Here is a 25,153-nt window from a genome sequence, read left to right as displayed (position 1 = left end):
TTTTACATGTGGCAGCAAGTGCTGAAGCTTTCAGAAGAGTAATGAGTAACAAGTTTCTGCCTTTTTCCATTTATTTTTATATTTTTCTTAGAAAACTGCCAATGCGAAACATAAATCACACGAAAAAGTCCATTTACCTCCCAAAAAAGTTAACTTTTAATAACAAATTTGAAAAAAAGTAACTTTTAGTGACCAACTTGAAGAAGAAGAAGAAAAAAAAAGACTCGCTATGAGCATTGTCATATACATTGTATGAATACTATCAAGTCTAGCTCCAAAAACTACTGTCAGATCCTCATGAAATTTATGTGAGGATGATTTTGAGTTTAGCGTTTCTTTCAACAGTGAGGCTATGTGAGACGTGGACCTACTGATTAAATGTGGAACCCGAGCCACGAGGGAGCTCTCATGAAATTTATGTGGAACCACAGGAATAAAATAATCATTAAAGTTAGTGCACTTCCGTCGAAGTTAAACTTGAATATACGCATATTAAAAGTTTAGTTACGGTTTGCACACTGCGCCCGTTAAGGTGTTTTGAATATTGAAGCTACGCGTGAAGATATACACAACATTATATATATATATATAAAAGGTTGAATTGAGAACCACCTTCTCCTTTCGAAGTCGGTCAAAAAGACGTAGTTAGCTCAAGAAGATTACAAATGCAACATATACTCTCTAAATTAAATTCACAATGATGTAGCTCAACTGATTTCAGACTCAAGAACCTAACCACAAAACATGGCACAGCATACCTTGATGCACCTTAATGCATTTGTAACCTAGTTGTGCTGCACGATCTCTAATTTCCAAATAATATGTAACTTCAAAGTTGCTTTTATTACTGAGAACGATTACTTTGCCACCCTGATATGAAAGAACTTTTCAATAATTTTCCTGACAAAAACGAAATTCCCTGACACAATGCCAGATACTTCCGGGTGTCAATTCTTCTTCACCTCTCTTAACCCCTCATAGTTAAGAAGACAGCCTTTCTCTCTCTCTGTATGTGTGTGTGTGTGAGAGAGAGAGATTAAAAAAAAAGCAGAAAATGAGCAGCTTGTCTGCTTTCAACCTCAAGATCTCGAATTATAACGTAAATCTGAACGTGGGAGAACTTAGTCCTTGTAAATGTTTTGTTATCGCTACCTTCTTTAAATACACACTGGCAAATGTAATCAATTATAAATACATTAACAGCCCTCTCCACATTCATTAATTCAGCCCGTAGCAAAAAAAGTGAATATGAACAATAATAGACGAAACTTGTGTACTTCACGAAGAAAGAAAGAAAAAAATCAACACCCCTAATACAGGGCCAAAATGCGCTAAAGCCACCTTCTGCTCGAAGATAGTACCGGTAATTGTAGTATCGTATTACAAATAACTTACTACTAAACTTCAAAATTATTGTAATTTCACAACTCACCTAATACTCAAATTTGAATTTCCGGTACCTAGAATTACGATAACCTTTCTCTTCTTACTGTTAGCTTTCTTCAGATTTGTAATTGTCATTTTAATATGAAATAAACCCCATCCTAGAAAAGTGGATTTTTTTTCTTCTAATGATGAAAGAACGCCCATTAATCACGAAACACTATAAATTTTGCACCCTCAAATTCATATGCAATTACTGGCTTTGTAAATGATTCCAAATTATTTCCATTCAACATTACTTCAATATTATTCACGTAAATTCTACGGACTAAAAGCATCCTGTCTGACTGCATTCTGGGATATCAATACTTCTTCCAAGATGAGAACTGTGTCGTTTTCATTGCTCCATTACTCAATAGTAGAACAGGAACTTATTCCATATCCAAATTCAGCTTAGACGACTCTATGCTGCTCAGTGAGACTCATTCTTCAGACTACGAAAACCAGAAGCACTGGATTTAAAGTCACTCTTGAAGAAAAGAATTCTGAAGGAAACATATCCAGCAACTCTACTTGTGTATTTTATCAAAATCTCCAAGCAACCTCAAGATGTTAATAAATAATTCGGCCATTTTCTTATTATGTTGTAAATTCAGAAAATCTTTGCAGATGTTCGCAGAACTTCAGAATCAACACTTTCGAATTAAACTATGCTCAAACATGCCGACCACTGTCTGGAAAAAAAAAAAGAAGAAATTCTAATAAATTTTGCTATATTGAAGGTACCTTTTGTACACATTTATTTTATTTCTTGCTTAATGGAATTTTAAAATTACACGACTTCTATAGGAATGCTACTGAGCCAATTTTACAGCAACGTTACAGTGATTCATTATCCAACTCTCATCTCTAGCGGAAACTATAACTACAAAATTTTCATCCAAACAAGTTTCGAATCGAAACAACTTTGAAAAGAATCTTCGACTTACCTTGAATCTATATCGAACGTAACTTCCACTTGTTTAAAACATCCCCTGAGATCAATGGAAAAATTTAGAATTTTGTGTTACGAAGCGAAAGTTCACTATGGAAATATAAAATTTTGAATTCACGCCTCATCAGTTTATAATCATATATATTTAGCAGAGAAAGCTGCTTATTCAAAATAATTTCAAGAAAGATATCTCAAACTGTTAATAATAAATACATATTAATTCTGTAATAAAAATCTCCCAGATAGCCTTCGGTAATCATAACTACTTTTAACCTGAATTCTCGTGCATATTTTACTTCCCTACAACTGCCTTAAATCTAGATATTAATTTTCTATTTCGGTAAATATTCTAGTTTTGTTTTCCTTTACGTTACTTCTACTACATAATTTCATAGCAAGATCTATTAAGTAAGAGCAACATAAAAATTAAAGTGACACACTCACCTGGTAAAATATGATGAAATTCCATTCAGGCAGCGTTACAGGCGATGAACAATATTAGCAGTTTTTATCTGGAGGAGCTGATGATATTCAGATGCTAATCTCCAAATTGGCAACTTCTTGTACCAGCATCTAACAATAGCTGCTTGATCCACCATTCGATTAGTCACGTTTTCCCGAAGAAATGTCACGATGCACCGATGTGCTTTATTTCCAAAAAAATTTCAGAATCACTATCGGAAAATATGCGTCACGAATGGTTGTCACACAAATATATATACACATAAATTATTTCAGAATAAACTACTTACAAGATTATTCACAATACATAAACACATATTTAAAACAATAACTGTGTCAATACTAACCTCAGATTTTGTATCAAGCGGCGCTTGTTCTCTGTGAAGGCATATGTGAGCCACTTTAATGACATGCTCCAATTTCCTTGGTTGTTCCTCAACTTTAGCAGCAAGAAACAAAGATGCGGCAGCGATAGCATTACGATGAAACTGAGTGAACGAATGAAACATGTAGAAGCGGTGCATATAAACAATCGCAGTATTAATGCATAGCTGCGTTCTGGATTATACGTTAAGGAAACATCATCTAAGAATTTAAGTAAATCTTTTTAAAATTAACAATGAATTACTTATTAGAAAATACTGAAAACAATTATACACAAAAGATACACTATATGGTTCTTCGATAACCGCTTCAACAGAACAAGTAAAAAAAATATATATATATATCAGGTACACATATATATATATAACAGCTGAAACATGGAGTCATTTAACGTTCACGATTTATTAAAACATGTAGTGAAGGAGGAAAACATGAGTAAAAGAAACCCACTCTAATATATTCATGCTTGAAGCATTAAACACCAAAAAAGTTCTGCAAATTTCGAAGATAAATGCAATAACAAAATAGGACGCACCTAGATAATTAGAAATGTGCTCATCAACATACACAACCTGTGTTCAATGCTTCGACAGACTATAGGTCCCACAGACTACTGGTGCTTTGCTCAATGTGAACAAAAAAGTTGTCCAGTGCATGGGTCACATCACTGGGATTTTGATAGCATCGTCCATGCAAATGGTTGGTTGTCTTAGAATGGAACGTGCGGTAATCCGAATGTCTTGAATATCAGGATGGACCCTTTAGTGTTTCCCAGCCAAATCAATGGTGTCACGAATGACATTTGCAACATGTAGCTTCAAGTTCTGAAGCAGAATAACAATTATGCGATTCAAAAGCACTGGCCCCACACTTTTAAAGCACATATTCTTAATTGGTGCGAGTACACAACCGCACTAATTGACCAGGTGGTGAGTTCGCGGTGGATGACATCTCGAACAGTCCACCAAACACAGAGCATACCTTCTGTTAATGCAGTGGTTATTTCGGAATAGATTCATATGGTGCCCCGTTAAAAAGAAAAAAACCGGCAATTATATGCAATAGCCGCCTTGAAAACCTAGTTTACCGAATGGGACTACTGGATCTAATTACGTATCCTTATTTGGCGAACACTAATTTCCTGACTTTTAAAGAAAATTCAGTTCACGACGTACAAATTTGCAATATACATGTGAAATATAATAAAGCAACTGCATTTTCCCGTCCAGGAAGTTCCTCATCTACTACGCAAGCAGATTTGTTTGTGTGTGTGTGTATGTGTATAGATATGCATGCATATAACGCGTGTAGGTAGACAGGGTTTGCGAAACCCATTTATTTTATAGAATATCCTCTATCAAACTGGTCAAGCTATTGCTCAAGCAAAATTATAGTTTAAAATAATGGATTCTGAGACGTAAATATCCGCCCTTAAAATTTTCTGACTTTGCCAAGCTTTTCCAGTTTTTTTTATGAAATCCCGACATTTCCAGCCTACATGTGATCTCTGGGAACCATGCCTGTGATCTGTATATATTCAGTATGTGAACCGTAACGAACGGATTCATCGTCGCTCCTGTAAATTTGTTTTCATCGAAAGGTAAGAGCAAAAACAGTTCTCGAAAGACTTTATGTTAATCACTGACCGAATCCCAGTTAGTAAGCTTGCATGTGGTAAAGGTAATGAAACTGATTTTCTTTTAAAGGTAAATTTTATTTTTACATATCAGGTTATCCCCTTCAAAATACGGAGACGTTATTGCCAGTCTTAGCACGCTGGAAAGCTTCTGCAGGAACACTTATCAGTTAGCCCGTTACGCTCTTTTGGATATTACCTAAAGTACGACAATGGCGCTTTTTTAACTGGCAGTTGAGCAAGGGGAACAGAAAGAAGTAAGAGGAAACGAGATCCTTCTTTCACTGTATTTTCAAATACTCAATAAGTAACGTACAAAATTTTTAGTGGGCAACTGCTGAGCACCCTCAAAGAACAACAAAAATTTGAAGATCAGCATAAGCGAAGACTAGAAAGGAACCAGTTCTCCTTCGTGAACTTGGAGCTACAAGTTACTCTCAATTGAACTACTGTACAGTCTGCAGAAAAAACATGAGCATGTAAGTAGATTGTGAAAGACAAAGTCTTTTGTTCCAAAATAAGTGTGCAGTTGAGGACGCCGAGGTTTCTCCTGGCGTAATTCGTGCCACTTAGCGTTATGTTGATTCCCTGCGCTGTTAGGCGTAGTTTCACAATAAACTTACATGCTCATGTTGCAGGTTTTTTTGTTGCGGACTACAACGATTTATACAGCAAAATTAAGGTTTCGTTATCTGATATTGGGATACAACGAGATATAAAACCGTATTTCGTAAAGAAAATAATTTCCGAAACAACTACGAATTCCTCGCATTTTTTTTGCAGCAAGTTATGACTAACACTGATGTATTCGGTTGGTGCGAATGAAATGTCAAAACCCAAGTGCATCATATCCAAAGGAGAAAAAAATGGTTAATCAAAATAGTCACCATTTGTAACCACGTACTTTTGTTATAGTTCATCCAGTGAATGGATTCCACAGGGATAGAAGTCTGGAGTTGAGTTAATTTTGAGTTTGCTGTTCCGTTCAGCAGCGAGGCTATAGGAGACGTGGGCCTACTGATTAACGTGAAATCCGAATCGCAAGATCTCCCACTGGGAATCGAACCTGGGTCTCCCACGCCAAAAACGCGTACGCTAATCCCTCAGCCACGAAGGAGCTCGACAGAAGTCTGGAGTCTGCAATGCTAAGAAGTCCTCAATTCACGCTCCACCGTCCGATTATCAGGTAGAAATGATCGAGATGCAGGAAGATGGTAGTCGGTGGGACAGAGATTACAAGAACACGACGGGTGAGGAAGGGTTTCATACTGCAACTCAAAGTCTGCAAAGTCCATTAAATCGCATTTACGCGTGCATTGTTGTACCAGTTTTTGCATACGGATACCAGTTTCTGAATGCCTGCAGGCAAATTGCTGTACATTTCATGGAATTCAGCAATGTCCCGATCCGCAGTGATGGTTTCGCTTTGACGGAAAGACATGCTGGATCAAATTTACCACAGATCACCATACCACCAATATCTAGGGATTTTGGAAACTGCTCTGGATTTTCATCAAGAGCCAATCACTGTCCTGACCGTTCATAATTGTTGCAACAGATCCATTTTTCATCAAAAGTGACAATCCGTGCACACTTCCATAGGTCGACTCTTACCTGGCCGTTGTCAACTCCTATGACACCCATGAGTCCAACTTACTCATATTATGAACTGTACGAAGCTACCGAACAATGGTGTAGTACACACCTAACTCGTCGGCAATAGCACGAACACTTTTCCAAAAATCCACTTGCATGCTATTCATGAAAAGCTTATCCGAATACGTTGATCGGTGCCCAGGGGCCTACTGTAAAATGTGTCACTGGAACAGAATGTGACAAACCAACGACAAATAGTGCGTTCATTTGCCGTTCCTGGCTCAAATGCATTTCTTCTTCCTTCTTGATGTGCGAAATGTCCCAGTTTGAATTCATAAAGAGAAACCATGCAAAACTTTATGTTTTCCATGGTGCACTTTCATAATCCCGTTCAACACACACACTTGCTTTTCTGTCTGTCTGGGTATCTCAACCTATTTGATGACACGTACAGAGCTTGTGGCGTTAGACGTCTGACTTTAGCCTATCTCTCTGCTATACTGCTGAGGTAAGTTTCTCACCAGACGTCAAAGCGAACATTTCAATTGCGTCAACATAATACAGAATTAAAAAATGCAAAACTGAACCGGTAATCGAACAGGTCTCTGGCTTTCCCGTGCCGATGCGTTAACACTACTTTACTCAGTCCCCTCCCCGAACAGCCACACATTTTATTACTTAAAGTCGGCGCCTAATCCCGATGGCAGAACTTCCTTTGTCTTTCTGCGATGAGCTTTTGTAACTAAGAACATTTTCTGCAAGAATTCCAAAATAAAAAAACAAGTAAGTCGATACTAGCATGTTTTTATTACAGCGTTACATGAAGCATGGTAGCTTTCAGCGGTATCCCTAGTTCGAGTTACAACCTGTGAAGTCACATTTTTTGAAAGAGTTTTGCTAAAAGAAGCAGATTTAAAATATTTATGATACAATACACCATATTTTGTAATGAGAGCAGCTTTAGGAATTTATGCGAGTCGTTCGTATATTTAAGACATCTACATATAACAGGCATGTTTTTATACTTTTCTGTGGACTTTTTTATTCCCCTCCGGCAATTTTTCTGCACAGGTGCGGCAAATTTTCTGCAATCACATCGCAGATCGTGGCATGTTCTGCTATGGGGCGCTTGAACAAACCAGTTTCTATATTAGAGAACACAAAATAAGTAAAATGAATTCCTACTCTTATGTCCCACGGTTATGCCCGTAGGGTAAAGAAGTCGGTGGTATTCATAGAAATAAAAAAACTGGTGAATTCCAGAGAAAATCCACGGACATGGATTGTCCACCATAAACTTACATTGCCTAGAACTGAAACCAAAGACCCCTCGCACAAGAAGTTAGCCGTCTACCCATTGTCCAATGTGTCCCCCTACTTTACGTAACACCTCTGACAGCTGAAATATATACGATATACTTATCGAACGAAAAATCAATACTATATTACAACAGTTTCTCTATAGGTGAGAATTCCATGATACACAGTGAAAAAATGCAAAACGACCGCGATTTAAACCTGGCTCCGGCTTACCGTACCGTACTGATGTGTAGACCACTTCTCGCAGGTAAACGCACATTTAACTGTTTATATCCTCCCATAATTTTATATAGGCACCGGGAACACCGTCCTTCATAAGTCAGTGTGCAAGAGACATCGACCTGTAAACATAGGAAGTTATATAGCTGATGCTTTCTGACCGCGTGCGTTACCACGTTTGCAGCAAGTCAGAGGAACGAGCGAATGTGAAATTTTGCGTGAAACTGGGCCAATCCCTCACAGTGACGCTTGACACAAGGTTTGAAAAAACCTGGGTATTTTTGAAAAAGCCCGACCCACCTAGGCCCATATCGGTTTTTCCGGATTTAATTGGGTTTTTCGAAATATTTCAATGTCTTTGGGGTAAAAATATTAAAATATGATTTATATTTCAAGATTATCATTGTCACAACTTGCAACAATCTTCTATTCACTATTATTATTATTTAAAAAAAGCGGCCACCATTTTGAAATTTTACATTGGATCGCCGTGAAACTCTATACAGCAAATTTGTAATATCTCGTGCTTCTACCCTTAAAAATTCAGCTTGAAAGTCCGAAAATTTCAACTTGGAGCGTGGACAACCGCTATTTTGAAAAATGGCTAGAATTTTGAAATTTTATGCTGGATCAGCGCCAAAATATATACAGCTAATTTAGTGTCTCGTGCCTCTATTCTGAAAATTTCAACTTAAAAAACTTGAAAATTGTGCTTTGTAGTGTGGATTCTCTTATATATATATATATATATATATATATATATATATATATATATATATATATTAAAGTGGCCGTCATTTTGAAATTTTACGTTGGTATGCCGTCAAAATCTATACAGGAAATTTAGAGTGTCTCGTGCTTGAACCCTGAAAATTTAAACTTAGAAGACCGAAAGTGGTATTCTGTAGTATGTGTGGTGCCCGCAGACGAACGAACAAATGTAGATAGAATCCCAGGAGCCTCAGTAAAGTTCGCCAAATATGAATTAGGGATGGCACTTTCGGGAAAATGTGGCCATCCCTAATCTGCAGGTCTTCGCACTTCAGCAACTTCTGTGACATCATCAACGTTTTCATCTTGAGACAGTGTGGTCGTTGCTGCATTTTCTTCTATTATAGTTGGATGTCTTGCTTTCATGTGCTCCCATAGACCACCAGTACTGTTTTCAGACTTAATTACAGAAAAACAGTAGCCTATACACATTTTGAAGTTAAAGCATTCTTCTCACGTTTGAAATGCTTCCAAATGTTCGACTTCCCCATTTTTTACATATGACTATTACCTTACGAGATCTCAACAAGCGATCACTGAACTGTGTGAAATCTCGAGTTCTTTTAACTCCTACCAGGGGATCTGCCTTCAGGGACAGTATAATCAGGGATTCCCCGAAAAATGCATGATCGGGAATTTCCCGGTTCATACGAATGATCCGAATGCCTTCCGGAAACTTTGACTCATTGACTCAGCCTGACGAATGATGAAATGATTGGTGGAATGAAGAAAATGGGAGGTAACGGGAGAAAACCCCGAGAAAGCCCACACACACGTTGTTTGCACCCTACAATGCCCACATGATACGAGCAGGAATCGAACCGGGAATCACATGCACCGAAGGTGAGCGCTTTACAAATGAGCCACCGCAGCCCGAAATATAGGCCTGCTTTTGAAGTTTATGGGTTAACAAAGTTATGTGTACTTGCAATATAATAAATAAATATAGACAGAACAAATTAAAATTGTAAGTAAATCGTAACAAAATCCTTATAAAAGTTGAAGAAAATGTCGAAGAAAGAAAAAAAAAAAACACTGGAAATTTCTCTCTCGCGTGCCTATATCATTGTGCTACTAAAAAAATATTGAAATGTCATGTTTTTAAAACACATTTTAAAAAAATCTATACTCTGCCCTACAGTTTGGATGACGAATAGCCTAGCTTTTTTTTTTTTTTTGTTTTTTGTATGAGTTCAAATTGACTAAACTCAAAAGGGACCTTTACACTTTTTCTTCTGAAACAGTACCGAGAGTGCCACAATTCATCTTAGCGTCCCTGAAAACTATGGATTCGACATTAATATCGATCATTTTCGATTACTTTTAGAAGCTCTCACCTCCCATTTCCACCCCAGGTATAAATTAGAACTTCATGAAAACTGTCACTATTCACCTCAGCGATCCGAAAATTACGAATTCAACACTAATAACAATCTTTCCGACAATTTTAAAATGTCACCCCTCCCATCCCCACTCCTAGGGATGCTTACCCCCCAGTATTCTTGCTCCCTAGGTTATGCTTTAAAAGTAGCGGATTTGAACTATTTATAGTCCAAACATAAAAATGAATTGTTTAGCAGCTATACACTTTTAATAATTAGACCTATAGGTAGGCCTAATATATATATATAGATAATTCTATATCGATTTAATGAAAGCACCTAGAGTTGGATATACCTGAGATGTCTTGGTTGTCGGCGATCAGGGTTTCGGACTGTTGGCGTTATACGAAACTCTGTATTACAAAAGGAATAGTAGAACTGCAATGTGCAATGAACTGGGCAAAAGGGTGATAGTATAAAATGATCAATCTTTCTGATTTCGAAGGAGACATGTTTGCTTAGATGAGTTTTGTGAGCTCTTAAATACACTTTATAACTTTTCAGTATGATTTTTCACTGTTGTTCCTCAATTCTTAATTTCATTTGCTAAATTCTTTAATTGGGAGCCATGAATTTTGGAAGTTTTTCATTGTCATTCCACTCACTCATTATATTAATATGGATAATACACTAAACACTTATTCTAAATCTGTCATGTTCACATATACACAGGTTCATACAACCATTAGTCCTAAGCATTAATTGCGACAGCAAGACGCTCAGTAATAATGCGACACTGTAAAATTAATAAAAGTTTAGTGTTGTCAGATCTTGAGACTGAATAATAATAAAACAAGAATTAAACTAGTTCCGGATATGTTATTTTAGTAAAACTATAGTTCATTATGAACAGAATACTCAATGAAGAAAACTTTTATAGTATTTTTTGAGTTTATATACGAAAATAAGAAAATAGTGCACTCATAAGAGTTACGAAGTTATAACTTCCAGTTAATTAAAAGCAGCCTAAAAGTAACGTGTCGTTAAATTTGAAATTTTGGTAACGAGGGATCTTTAAAAATCGTACCCAATCTGAAAATTGAAATTAAACAAATGGTTATATAATTATGCAGAAAAAATGTATTTTAAAGTGCTTGGCAATACTGACGAACCTGGGTGTTTGGGAGACGGGTGCATCTACAGTATGTTCCCTATAGTGTTGAATTATGTTTATGCCAAGTTGGTGTATATACTTCCAATGGTACAGAAACCATTCAAAAATATATTTAGGTTGCCAACACTGACAAAGCAGGTACTAGCGTGTTCAAAGTAAAATGTAATAAAACCTCTTTTGAGATAAAGATCTAATTATGCACCAAAGAAGAATATGATTGGTGAAGAGTTTAAGCGTGATGCGCGAACATGCATCATACCATTCATTTTTATTTGTAAGTCTATAGATTCACATATATGTGACATGTGTGGGTTGTTTTTCGTAAGATAATTTTATGCCCGTGTTTTCCCGTAAATTTTCAGTTTTCTGTTTTCCGGAAAATGTGGCCATCCCTAATATGAATACCAAATAAATAAACTTAAAACAAAGATATAATTCATGTTTATCAAAATAAATGTTTCAATATGTCTTATACGACATAAATATTTTTCAGCGTAAAATAAATGGCTTTATTATTGGAAGTTCACTTCCGATACTTTGTTCAATTACAGCAATTTCCCGTGCACTTGCTGCAAGACATTTCTTTCCAGAAAATTTAAAACAATCAACAAAGATATCATTTATATTTTACAAAGCAAGTGTTCCAAAATGTCAAATGAAATTAAATATCTTCTAGCGTAGAATAAATAGTTTTATTGTTGAAATATTCACTTCCAATGCTTTCTGCGTTTAATTGCGGAAATTTCCCGAGCATTTCTTTCACCCCCCCCCCCCCCCCAAATGCAGCTTCCTTTACATCGAAACTTTGAATTCAGCGCTTGAAATAGTAAGCGTTAAGTTGTCTTCGGAACTCCTAGCATTAAGCTTCTTAAATTTGACAAAAACTTTTACGCTATTGCTAGTGTTGATTCTACAGAAGGCTTATTTGAAGAGTAGCAACAAATAACCAAACTACTATTGTTGTTGGAAAACCAAATTTTACTGAAGAATACTTGTTACCATCAAAAGTTAATAAAAATAACACTAATAGTTTTACTAATGTATTTATATATTTACAGGTAGGACCGTCACTGCCGCCCTTAAACCCTTCACACGTATGAGGAATAAAGTTGGCGTCGTCGAGTACACTATTCACGGAAAGTATTTTCTAAAATACAAAATTGCATATTTTACTTCAAATAAGCTATAAGCATAATCCATACATTAATTTGTTCTATAATTATCTCAAGCTAAGGTAATTTTTTTTCTTTAATTGATTCAGTGCATTCAGAACTTTGTATAGATCTATGCTAAACGCTGTTGTATACCTTAACGTGAAAGCAACAAATTTGCTACAAAATCTGATAAAAAAATCACTTTCAATATGATCACCTTGGTTGTATCAATAATATACTAACAAAAAGCTCAAAAATCCAGGTGGGATTTACAGTGGGTCCAACCCGAAAAAACCCCTGGCCCATTCGGGCAGACCACGGCTTGACATGATTCACCAAATGTACGGCGATGCTGCAATGAGTCGCTTTGAGTGGCACACACGCGCTTTAAGAGCGAAAAGACCACCTAGAAGACGCCGGGAGAACAGGACGACCTTCAACAAGCACAATACCCGAAAATATTGAAACCATCTGGCATCCTGGTATTATGTATGGTGAACCACTTCAAGTGCCCCCCCCCCCCGCCCCCCTTGTCACTTCTAAATTAATTGACAAATTTTGTACCAAGTAAATATCAGTAATAGTCTTGCCATCTCGATATGAAGTTCCATTTTTTCAAATAGTCCTTATGTTCTATCGCTCGATTTACGAAGAACGAAATGATATTTGCTGGTTCATAACTAACTGTATAGAACACATACTATGATATATACGATAAATAATTAACCAAATTACCACCAAGGGACTTCTGTTTCGATTACTTATACGAAGTTTTTATAATAGTCTCGTAGACAACAACAGAATTAGGATTGTTAGTTGGCCAACTATTCAGGTATGCGATTTCTACAGTTAACTTTTAACTAATAAATAAGTGAGGTGTATATTGATCGATCGGGAATGAGAGTAGAACGTTAATATAAAAATACTGAAAGGTTAGTCATATCATTTAGCCATCATTCTGGACGTCTACACGTCGTATCCTTAATTACATCATAATGATGGATAAACACAGAAACTGTTCCTATTGGAAAACTGCCTCGAAACCACACGCAGCCCAAGATACGTAGGTTAACTATTTGTGTAGGCAAAAGTATGAATGCACAGCCGCTAGCAAAAATGGGTACACATCTCTACACTTTCTTATGTAATATGTACACCACCTTATTTTTACTGGTGGCTATATAATCTAGAAAATGCATAAAATGATAAATCTTCGGAAGTATAACGAACTCTCCTGAATTGAAATAAAACAAAACCAATTTGACTAAATAATCAGGGCTTAATTTCTGTAGATAGCATGAATGTTTTACAAACTTAAAGTGCTTTCGTTATGTCCCGTCACATAGATATAACATACTTACAAACACAATTCCATTTAATAAATGTGCTTGAATTCGACAATTGCCGCAAATAAACGAGGCTCCTTTACAATTCTTAGCAAACGAAGATAAGTATAACGGCATAAATTCCTTAACCCCCGCTAGCTTATAGAACACATGTTCAATAAATATAATTTGGGTTACGTTCAGATTGGTTTACCAAAAGTAGTCATGGCAAAGTACCAGTACTATCGTAGTTTAGGAATGTACAGATTTGTACAATTTACAGAAGAAATAAGGAATGCTATTTCCAAAGAGGGTAAGTAATCAAAATACATGGGGACCATAACTCTGGTATTCTTAATAAAGTCAACAAATGTAATCAAAGTGCATGTTTTTAAGAACGTAATAGTCTACAAGGAAACCATGATGAACTGAATTCGTATGTCAATGCAGTGTGTTAGTTCATCATCCCCAACAATACAGCTGTCCAACACTTGCACATGAGCCACGATGTTTTTGACAGATTGATTCAAAATGCTCAACCTCTGGTACTCTTACATAGCTAATTACATTATACTCTGGGTACAGATCGATTTTAGGAGAGTGCAACGTACAAATAAAACTTAGTACAAAAAATATCGACCAAGCGGTGCTAGGTTGCCAGTATAAAGTATGAACCGCATGTAAAAAGTCAGCGATGGTGTGTATGCGCGCAAGCAAGGATGTTGCAAAATACTGAATCGAAACGTTCCTCCATGAACGAAAGAATGACGTAATAACCGAAATCATTTCGACGGTGTTAAGGTAGAAAGTCGTAACCCTCAAAAAGCTGAAAATGTGGATGTTTATCTTATTCAGGTCAAGCCATAGGTGAGAACAATATTGTAAGCTTGTGTGCATTATTAAGGCAAATAAATAACTTATTATACTTGTCTTGCAAGGATGTAAATGGAAGTTAAAAGTTGTTTTTTGCTCTCCTGAAAAAAAAAAAAATAAATAAATAAATCAAAATAAAATAAAATAAAATAAAAAAAAATAAAATAAGAAAAAAAAAAGGCTTACGACGTTTTACCTTAACACCGTCGCTTTCATTACTCTCTTCCTGTCGTGAAATTTTCACGTAATTCTGGTTCACATCTACGGAACAAAGTCTGAACCTAGTAACATGAAGAACAGTGTATTTCCACTATTCTCGCTTGCCTTTGACTGACTTTGGTTCTTTCTTAGTAGGGGTGAATACAATTCACGAATTTTAGTGGTAACCTAGCACAAGTTGGTTCCTGTTCTAAGCACTTGTTTTTAAGGTTTATGTCCGCACGACATATACATTGGTTACATCCTCCTACATTGAATCTGTACCATTGAATGCACCCCTCCTCACACGAAACAACTCATAGTACCCTTGCCTAGGTGAAAACATAAGATCGAACAGTGCATAGCTGTTTCATACACTGCTTTACTCACCTATATATTGAAGTTGAAAAGCATTTTGAATGAACGTTTACTAAATTTCCTGTGTTTTCTTTATGGTTGGAACCTACACCTGACAATGCTGAAATTGCCGCAGTCAACATCGTGGTAACGGTATAATAGTTTGTCACAGGTCATGATACCTATGTGTTCTTAAACAGATGAGTGCAAAGACAATTTAATGATTTATGCTGAATACATTTTTCATGATCTAAGAAACTACTAAGAATAGTTCAAGGTCGCTTTTGTTTAATTGTGTCAAGCATTCGTAACCCAGTTCAGTGACACTATGAAGATACTACACCCTAATATACACATTAATGAGCAAGGGTTCTCTAAGTGCATCATGTATTCTAATTATACGTACGCATGAATCAACTATGAAACTACCATAATATTTATTCATAATTCTCTCTCTCGAGTAAATACTACACACAAAATTTTATCACATGATCAATATGGCGTGCTCCAATCACACCGTCAAGTTCACACACACACACACGGCTTATTTCGTCAATAGCTTACGCTCGAACGACTTTATACATAAACCACATGTCAAAAACAACATAAGGAAATACACACAATGAACAGATCATTCGTTTCTCCCAAGAAAAGTCACCACTAGCACAAAATCTTACCACAACCTTCGGCCCGAACAGAGATACCGTCACTTCACATATACACGCACTATTATATTACATATAATTTTCGCAAAGGATACACTTGAAGCCTTTGTCCCATGTCCTGAATAAAATTTGCTGCTTGTTGTCTATACGATAGTTCTTTGTCTGCATCTATGCCACATTTTCGGCTGGGAGTATTTGCGAGTTGTTCCTTCGTAAAGTACCATTTTTCTTCCGCCGCCATTTATTCCAGCACGAAGGACACACAGACACATTGCAAGTAGGAAATACCGAAACCACGACGGTCATTGGCTAACAAATTTGCAATTTCCAAAATCAATTTTGAAACTAATAATCGTATTAATTAGATATGAGCATTTTTAAAATTCTATAATTATTTTATTTCTCATGTGATTTATAAATTTTAAATAAATACAGTATTTTAAATATTAGTATTTCAACATCACGTTCAATTCGCATACGCACAGTGGCAGAAGTAGACATCATCGTACTCTGTTACTTCGTCATCCTGACAGGAACGTGTTTGGTTGGGAGTGTTCTAGAAGGTAGTGCGTTTTGAGGCTTATGTATTAAATGAAGTAAGTAGTGTATTTTTATATTTATTTACAGATATGATGTAGATGGTTTTGTTTTGATAAACATAAATGTTAGTTGAGTTAGTGAAGAAATATTTCTTAAAATTGACTGTAGGTCCTCCGACACCCAGGGTTACAGTTTACAATTTACAAAATGGCGTTGTATTTTTTTCTTTATTTTTTACGTTGAGGAAGTCAAAGCCCTTTCAGCATCATTGTGAGGATGAGTCATGAAGTGTAACCGTGACACTACTGTTATACTTCGATGAGTGACATTGCGATGTTTCGATAACAAAATTTGAGAAAGTATAAGCATACATTTACTATGTGGTAGTTGCACAATTATTACCCGTTGTCAAGCCCGGGTTCGATTCCCACAGTGTTCAGTGTGAAGAATTAAAAATTTAAAGAGTAGATTAACTTGAAAAAGAAAAGTTGACATATGATGAGTGCGTACATAGTTCCATCTGTTTAAGGCGAATATTAGGGCTGCGTTTGTTATAACGTGAATTTATATTAGGAAATTCATATTATGTATTATGAGCTCTCATGTCTAAGCGGTTAGCGTCCGCATCTTTGGCGTGGGAGGCCGGGATTCGATTTCCGGCGGGAGCTCGTGATTCGGATCCAACGTTAAGCTGTGGATCCACGTCTTATGTAGCCTATAGTAAACTGAAAATCAAATCTTTATAAATTATTATTATTATTATGCCGAATGTACCATTGTACAAGCTTTACTTTAGTAGACTTCTATATATTTTTGCTGTTATTGAATATGGAAGTTGAGCCGTAGTATTTTCCTTTTGGCGCACCACTAGAAAAAATTATTAAAAAAATAAAATTCATTAATTTCCCTCTTATTGTTCCCTGAAAGGTTTCCGCTAGACGTATGAAAATAAGAATAGACAATATTCAAGGGGGCCACCAGAAGTAGGATTTGTTAAAATTTAGAAATATTTTACGATAATTTCGGATGTATGGCATAAAAACTAATGTGTAAAAAGCAGAAGCCAACATGTCAAGTGACCACTAAAAAGCACAAACGGTATCTAACAGCCAGTGCAAAGTTAAATTGGTGGTCCTGCGCGAGGGTGCATCCGAAGGGAGGAGGCTCGTCAGCGATGGTGAGTATGCGCTTAAGGGAGGGTAATGAAAAGTGAGTTTTGGTTGTGGTACTTGTTTCAATAGCACTTGTCATGGTTCTTACTAGTAACACTCCCCTTATAAAATGCAGGTTCTGTACACTGTGTAGAAATATTCCGCCTGTGGAAAGTAGCACTTAATGTAATATTTCATATATACACACTTGCTTATTGTATCACTTAGTCATACACTTGTGAAGGGTTCACTCGAGCAGACTGATCTACCAAAGACAAAATTTATAGGTAAAATACGATGTCAAACACTTTTCGTAAAAGAAGTAGTGTGAATGTCATTTCTGTCATTAGATATCGTATTGAAATAAATTTTGAATGGGAGTAAGCGTATTCTACGTATAACTATTTATTGAAGCAAATGGCGGAAGAATGCAAGAATGTTAAAAAGTTGGAAATGAACTAGGGAAATATTCTGTTTGTGTTAGCAATTGACATTTGTGATGGATACAATGCAAACATACGATTTTATTACAAAGAATTGTGTGATAAACAGTGTCATATTATAAAATTTCTGCAGCGTCTAAAATTCAAAACAGTCTAATTTCTCATCGCAGCGGGCCATTTGTTCACGGAAAACTAGTGAAACAATTTTGAAAGTAATAGTTATTACGATTGTGTAAGTGTTTTTGAAGGTGAAAATTATTGCGGATATTTTGTGTATTTTTCCACTATCCTTGTTTAGACGTATGCCTCCCCTCGTTGACGCGCCTACTCCCTACGGACGCACCCCCTCGCTCTGCTCGTGTACCCTGCTGCGCTCCTGCCCTGACTCGGGCACATGTTGGTTCGTGTTTTATGCATTAGCTCTTCATTTAGTGCATGCTCTGCAAGAAGAAATCGGAATATGCAATGAGTGCTTAAATATTTGGTAGAGCCGTCTGCTTGAGTAATGCCCTTGTAAACCTCGCCTAGTACACCTATATTCGTTTTTTATTCTGTCATCTGGAGACATTTGTTCCTTATAAATTTGTCTTTTGATGCGAAGTATTCGTTTTCATCTGTATTCCAAAATGTGGTGCGCGAGAACTACATCACATATCGATTAATTGTTCAGAGTTAAGGACGACTAATCTTTCCGCAGATTGCGGTCCCGGATTATACTCAGATGAACCTATTTTTAGCACTGAATCGCTTTGTTGTTGTTATTTACTGTATGCACTCAAGTCACAAATAGGAATAGCGGATACGGTTTCGTTCAGATTGATACAAATCCATATATAAATTCATGAAGTAAGTACTTCTTTCTCTGCATTATTTTTCCTACCTTCGGCAACTTTTTTAATGTATGCACTTGCATTGCTCGGTACTGTTTTTCTACGTACAGATTTGTGTCAGACGTAACAACTCAACGTACTTCGGTTATTCAAATACTGGTCTCTTAAAATATTATTGCTAATTTATTCTGTAAATTTTAGAAATTCTCCAGCCTTCCCTACCTATCTTATTGGCCAATACGTCCATACCACATTTGACTGTCATTAATGTATTTTCTCGTACATACGCCTACGCATCTCACAGATTAGAAAATGCCATATTTTATTAACACACTACTTTATTAAAATACTGACCAAGTTTTTTCTGTAAATTTTACAAGTCTGTGGATCCGTATGATCAATCTGCACTAACTATTTAGCCCTATCTTCTGTTTTCAACCAGCACTGTAAGTATACCCTACTATGGTGTTGCGAAAATAAAATTTTAGAAAGTGGGATTGAGGTGGAGCCGCCAGGAACATCAAAATCTCTCCAATTCGTACGAAAATGCTTGTTTTATGTATTAGATTGCCACACAAGGGAATATTATATTCATGAAATATGAACTGTTCTGGGCTGGAAATGCACTCTTCTTTAGAAAGTGTTTGTTAGTGGAGGAGTTGCATTGATGGGTGCTGATTGACTTTAGGAAGGGTGGGTATAATTACAGCATGTGCACATATAAGAACTTCAGAACACGAATTAACTTAAATATAGTTATTTCCAAAGCTAAACGAAGTTTTTTTTTTCTTTTGATAATCAGTAGTAAAAGTGTCAAAAGGTTATAAGCGGTCACTTTGTCAATCAGTTGGATGTTGCCGGTATTATAAAAGCTTAGCCGCTCTTCCTGTCGCCAGGGTAAACAATGAAGACAAACTATTCTCCGTACTCAGTGTTACAAACCAAGTAAATAAATAAAGCAAGAATAACTACGGAATAAATTCAACGAAGTAATTTTCTCTCCTATTAATAACAATAATAATAATACAGTGAAGCATCTCAATAGCGGACACCAATGGGACATGAAGTTTTGTCCGTTACTGACAGGTGTCCGTTATAGATAGGTTACAGAAATTGAATTTCTCATAAGGGTGATTGTATGCAGTAATATACAGTAAATACATTATATATGGGCGTAAATACGTAAAATTCAATATGAAAATAGTCTTATTTAGTACAATTTGAATTACTGGGCGGGATGGAAGAGAAATTCATTTCTATTAAATCATAGCTTATTATTGCTGGGCAATGTTTAACGAATAAGCAGGGTTGGCAAAAACCATGGTTTTTGTTGAAAAAACCAAAAAACCAGTTTTTTTTGGTTTAAACTTTTGTTTTGTTTTGTTTTGTTTTGTTTAAACCAGATTTTTTTGGTTTAAACAATTTACTCTATGTATTTACATTAAATATGGACAGAAATTAGTTTGTTCCGCCTTGGTGTTATTATGCAACAACAAGGTTATGCTGGAAGGGGTCACATAAGCTTAAAGTGGAATCCAAACCGCTTCTCGGCTTACATCCAAGAGAAAGTGTCCATTTGGACACGAAACCGGGACTAACTGGTCACAAATGCGATTGCCGACTCACTCACGAAGGACTCCTGATAAAAATACGTTGTACTGATCTTTACATAGGCCTACTTGTTAATATATTTGTCAAGAGTTATTTCAGAAGGACAAAAAGATAAACAGTTACACAAGTAAAAACATTATACCAGAATTATATATAAATCGGGAAACTCCCGCCTTAGCCATTGGGAAAATCCTGTTATTACTTTAAATCTTTTTGTATGTAAAATTTTAAGGTCAACGTATCATAATCACTACGCTAAAACTGAGGTATTAAATTACAAATTTGGTATGTAGAAATCATTCAATAAAATTAAAACCAAGTCAAATCCAAGCTGATGTTGGAAGCTACGTAGGCAGTTGATAAGTTTGGCAATTTCTATCAATATATTTAAGCAAGCTTGGCTTCTTTATAAAACAGGCATTCATTGAGGTAGAAATATATAATTTGGTTTCATTTCGTATGTTTAGGCTTAACTTCCTTATGAAATACCAAGGTTATCACGGGGAAGACTTTCGCTTAGAGGGACACCTCGAATCGCTACTTGGTTTACACTTGAGAGATGGGTTGTGGTTCGACCGAGAATTAAACACGGGACCCCTTGATTAAAAGGTGAAAAGAAGATAAACATAATGCGGATGGTTTGATATGTGGAAACGTTACCATGAAGTTCACACGATTTAAAGCATTTTTTGTTGTTGTTGTTGTTTTGTTTTGTTTTGTTTTGTTTAAACCAGTTGGTTTTTTTGAAGAATCCAGCTGGTTTCAACCAGCCAACCCTGCGAATAAGGCATACTTTTTCCTCTACAACTGTAATAAAACTCATTAGCAAGTGTCCTCTAAAAATCCTCAGTACAATTGCAGGCAACTTATTGGGGGTGCATATTTATTCACCCAGGCCCAATCACAAAGAATATCCTTTTAAAGAAAATGAGAAAGAAAGCCGGGAAAACCCCAACCCAGACTTGTTCGAGTATCATGAGTAAAAGAAATATGTTTCTTTTCAAAAAAAGTAAGAGAGGTAGCATTGCTTGTTGAAAATGTTATTGTAAAACAAACAATGTTTGTTTTATTATCTATGAAATTGTCGGTAAAGATGCAAGGTCCAGACGAAAAGGATTAAATTTGTTAGGGAAGGGAAGATCTTTCGAATAGAATTCCTGGCCTTACGACTAACCCTGCATGAGTGTTATTGCTTATTAAAAATTTTCTAGGATTTCCGCCAGAAAGCAGTTTATTGCGGAAAAAATTACAAATTCAGCTGTTCTGTTTGATGGTTCACCGGGTCTGGACTCGAGAGATACACTTATGGGGAAAAGACTTTTCTGTATACTGTAATATATCGCAGAACCGAGAACAATTCCTGTCCGTTATGAAGAGGTTATTCAAACGTTTGGGGGGAAAAGGACTGTCCACGTCCGTATCTGAGAGTGTCCATAAAAGAGGGGGTTTTGTTCCGTAAGAGAACATATTTTTGCCGGGACAAAAAAATTGTCCGTATTATAGAGGTGTCCGTTAAGGGAGGTTTCACGTCTGAACCGTTTCAGGCTACTGTGCATTTTCGGTAATGCTCGAAATATAGAATTGGGTTGGCCTGTTAACTCCGTTTTTATGAAAACAAGCTTAGTCTGTCATTATTGTAAATGATATATTGTTTCACTTTGTCGTAATAGAAATTGTTCTATTTATCATGTACGATCTCGAGCTAGTAACTAGTCTTATCAGGTGGGTCAAATGGGTTTATCAGGTCTAAGGTCGAGTAAATCAAATTCAACGGGTATCGGGCGGGTACCTGTTTATCCGAAAAAGTTTAAGCACTAATTATAGGTTAAAATCATAATTAAGAGCTCTAATTGTTTGCATTGAACTTTTTTGTTAGCCGATCAACGAACTTGCATTTACACAAATTAAGGTACTCAAATCTAAATTATTGCAGTGAGCATGAACGTGATTTACTATTAAGAGTTAGCGTGATGCACTAATGTTTGTCTTTTATTAATAGCATTATTATTATTATTATTATTCGACAGCCGTCTGTCTGTAATAATAATTTAAAACTTAAATAATAAAAAAAGCAAATGGGTACAAACACTCTATTAAGTACCTACATCCTTATATTCATTAATGTATGCAGGTTAATATCTGAGTAATAAAGCTGTCGTTATTAATTTCCTAATTTGCAGTTTGTCCAGTTTTTATACTAGTGATGAATCACTGAGAAATAATATATTTACGACCAGGGCAAACAAACAGGCAGAATATTAAACCAACCGCTGATATTATTATTATTATCAATAACAGCTGTAATAATAATAACGAAATTCCTAGCACAACAACCCTTAGTAGGCCTGGGCTTACGGCACTCATGCCTGTGGGGTGATGTGTTGCCAGCAGATCTGCTACCCTCGTCGTTAATGCTGGCTTCCTAGCCTGCAGTTCGCTAGTTTTTTCTTTCGAGTAGCTTCCCCATTGTACTCACGACACTGGTTGACTCCGCTACGCCAACACCGTTTGGCGAAAACGAATGGTCACACCCGTCTTTCTTCTGACCAGACCCGGCCCCGCTTAACTTCGCTGATCTCTCGAAGAGTGATATTTCAGTGTAGCTTGGGCGTTGGTAATAAAATAATAAATGCATATTGAAATAGTGAGGGCGCTAACGCTCTCGCCTTCGGTGCGAGCGGTCCCGGGTTCGATTCCGGTGGGGTCACTCGATCGAAAAAGTGAAACACGCTTTTTCAGGCCAGACACCCTGAATGAGGTTTCCTCATTCACACCAGGCAGATAGGTCCAAGGCCCTTCCTTCCCTTTCCCCGGATTGTGCGCTCGCCGAGGGACGTCATCCCTCAAATCGTGAAGGGCTAAATGGCCTTAGATGCCGAAAGCCCAGAAATCTAAATCCTAAATCCCCTTAAATAGTGAGGAAATTAGCTAGGAAATGTAAAGAATTACTAAACTGGCTCCCTGGAGCTACGCACTAAAAATATCCGAAATAGGAAGATCTCGGTTGTTAAACTGTATTGCTATTCCTTTACGCAGTGCTCAAAGTGGAAGATTCAAGGAAGTATACTCCTCTTCTACTTAGAGCATTGCCTTTACTATATAGAGAAAATATGATGCAAAGGCCTGTGTCGGGCGTAGAGAAGTTTGCTCTATTCGATAACATTTTCATACTTCGCAACATAATTTACATGAAAGTAATTTGTGTTTCGAGCTGAACAAAATAGACTAAAATAGTTTTCATATATTGTTACATGACGTGAGATGGTTGCAAAGCCTAGCAACCGAAGTATACGTTCTTCAGTCACGCTAATACTAGCCTATATTAGTGTAAAAAGTTACGCATGCCAGAATTGACACTTGCTGTACGATGCTACTATGAGATTGGTAATGGTGTTAGCCATACTGAATACAGTTCTATCTGAATTGGAGCGACAACGCCGGATTCTAGGAATCTAGTTACAAAGAAGGTAGGGAGAGGGACAAGTAAACCTTTAGATCTTGACCTTCGAGGAAAAAATTGGTTATGTTCTGCCGCGTACTATATATCAGCTTTTGCTACGTGGTTACTAAAAAAGCACGAATGCTATGTAGCAGTCAGGGCAAGAGCACAGCAGAGGTGTCCGAGCGAAAGTGAGGAGGTGCGTCCGTAGGGAGAAGGCACGTCAACGACGGTGATCATATGCATAAAGGAATATAGTGGTAAAACCTTTATATGGCTTAAGAAACTGCCTTGCGTGTGGTACTGTTTTGCGACACGTCTATAATGACTTTGTACACTTACTGCACACAGGATGGATTGATTTAAATCATGATCTAGTTTCAACCTAGAGACTTCGAATTTTTAGAGAAGGAACTTCATAACCTATTGAAGGCAACAATGCGTGCCGATTTTTTATTTAGACTTTTCTTCATTGTTGAAACAGTTATATTGTTAAGGATTTGAATATCGATTTCGACAATCAAGCTATTTCAACAATGAAAAAATTCTAAGTAAAAAAATCCGCACGGATTGTTGCTTACGATAGGTTATGAAATTCTTTCTCTAAAAGTTCGAAGTCTCTAGGTTGAGATTTGTAAGAAAAATCGTAAATTTTTGTGAAAGGTAAAACATACATACCCTCCATTCCAAAAGAAACCGAACGTTTTAGAAAAACAAAAAAGCAATGTACATTTTGGAACAAATCATTTTTATTAATCAATGTATTCCCCTTCTGCATCGATACACATATTTGCACGCTCCAACAAGTTGTCAAACGACTTCTCCATGTCCTTTATTGGAATGGTCTTTAGGACGGCGGTCGTCGCCTTCTCAATGGCATCAATCGATGCGTGCCACTTTCCTTTCATCGCCAAATGCAGTTTCGGGAACAGATAGAAATCGCACGGAGCGAGATCTGGTGAATAAGGCGGATGATGCAACCGAATAATGTGATTTTTGACCAAAATTCAGTTACAAGTCGCGAACGATGTGATGGTGCATTATCGTCCAAAAGAGTCCAACTGCCGATTTCGCGATATTCGGGCCGAATACGACGAACAAAGTTCTGCCAGCAAACGCTTCATGACGCCCAAGTAAAACTCTCCAGTGACTGTCTGGCCGGGCTGAACAAATTCTTTGTGGATAATTCCTTTTGAATCGTAAAAACAAATCAACATCACCTTAACTTTTGACTTCACCAAGCGACTTTTTTTTGGGTGTTCCTTCATCCGGCGCTCTCCATTCAGCACTTTGCCGCTTTGTTTCG

At 36.7% G+C, this 25,153-nt stretch overlaps 2 protein-coding genes across 5 annotated transcripts in view; one reads left to right on the top strand and one right to left on the bottom strand.

The window, feature by feature from the left end:
- LOC145668254 (uncharacterized) overlaps positions 1-16,277 on the bottom strand; it is an 83,076-nt gene extending 66,799 nt beyond the window's left edge. For 2 of the 4 annotated variants that reach the window (XM_081735944.1, XM_081735943.1), the window contains exons 1-2: positions 15,929-16,277; positions 3,187-3,397 (exon numbers count right to left, since the gene is read on the bottom strand). In XM_081735944.1, coding sequence (XP_081592070.1) covers positions 3,187-3,397; positions 15,929-16,074 — 357 coding nt within the window. In that variant the 5' untranslated portion in view covers positions 16,075-16,277. Of the gene's footprint in view, positions 1-1,432; positions 2,118-2,821; positions 2,975-3,186; positions 3,398-15,928 lie in introns of those variants that run through there. The other 2 variants (XM_081735946.1, XM_081735945.1) reach the window with 2 other exon arrangements.
- A 3-nt stretch (positions 16,278-16,280) lies between these two features.
- Positions 16,281-25,153, top strand: part of LOC145668255 (KAT8 regulatory NSL complex subunit 2-like) — a 54,306-nt gene continuing 45,433 nt past the window's right edge. Inside the window, exon 1 of the mRNA XM_081735947.1 lies at positions 16,281-16,429. Coding sequence (XP_081592073.1) covers positions 16,425-16,429 — 5 coding nt within the window. The 5' untranslated portion in view covers positions 16,281-16,424. The remainder of the gene's footprint in view (positions 16,430-25,153) is intronic.

The sequence above is a fragment of the Thermobia domestica genome, chromosome 13 (genome assembly GCF_964235325.1).
Source record: "Thermobia domestica chromosome 13, izTheDome1.hap1.1, whole genome shotgun sequence".
NCBI lineage: Eukaryota > Metazoa > Arthropoda > Insecta > Zygentoma > Lepismatidae > Thermobia > Thermobia domestica.
Note: the sequence above shows the minus strand (reverse complement) of the source record. Positions and strands in the feature narration are given on the sequence as shown.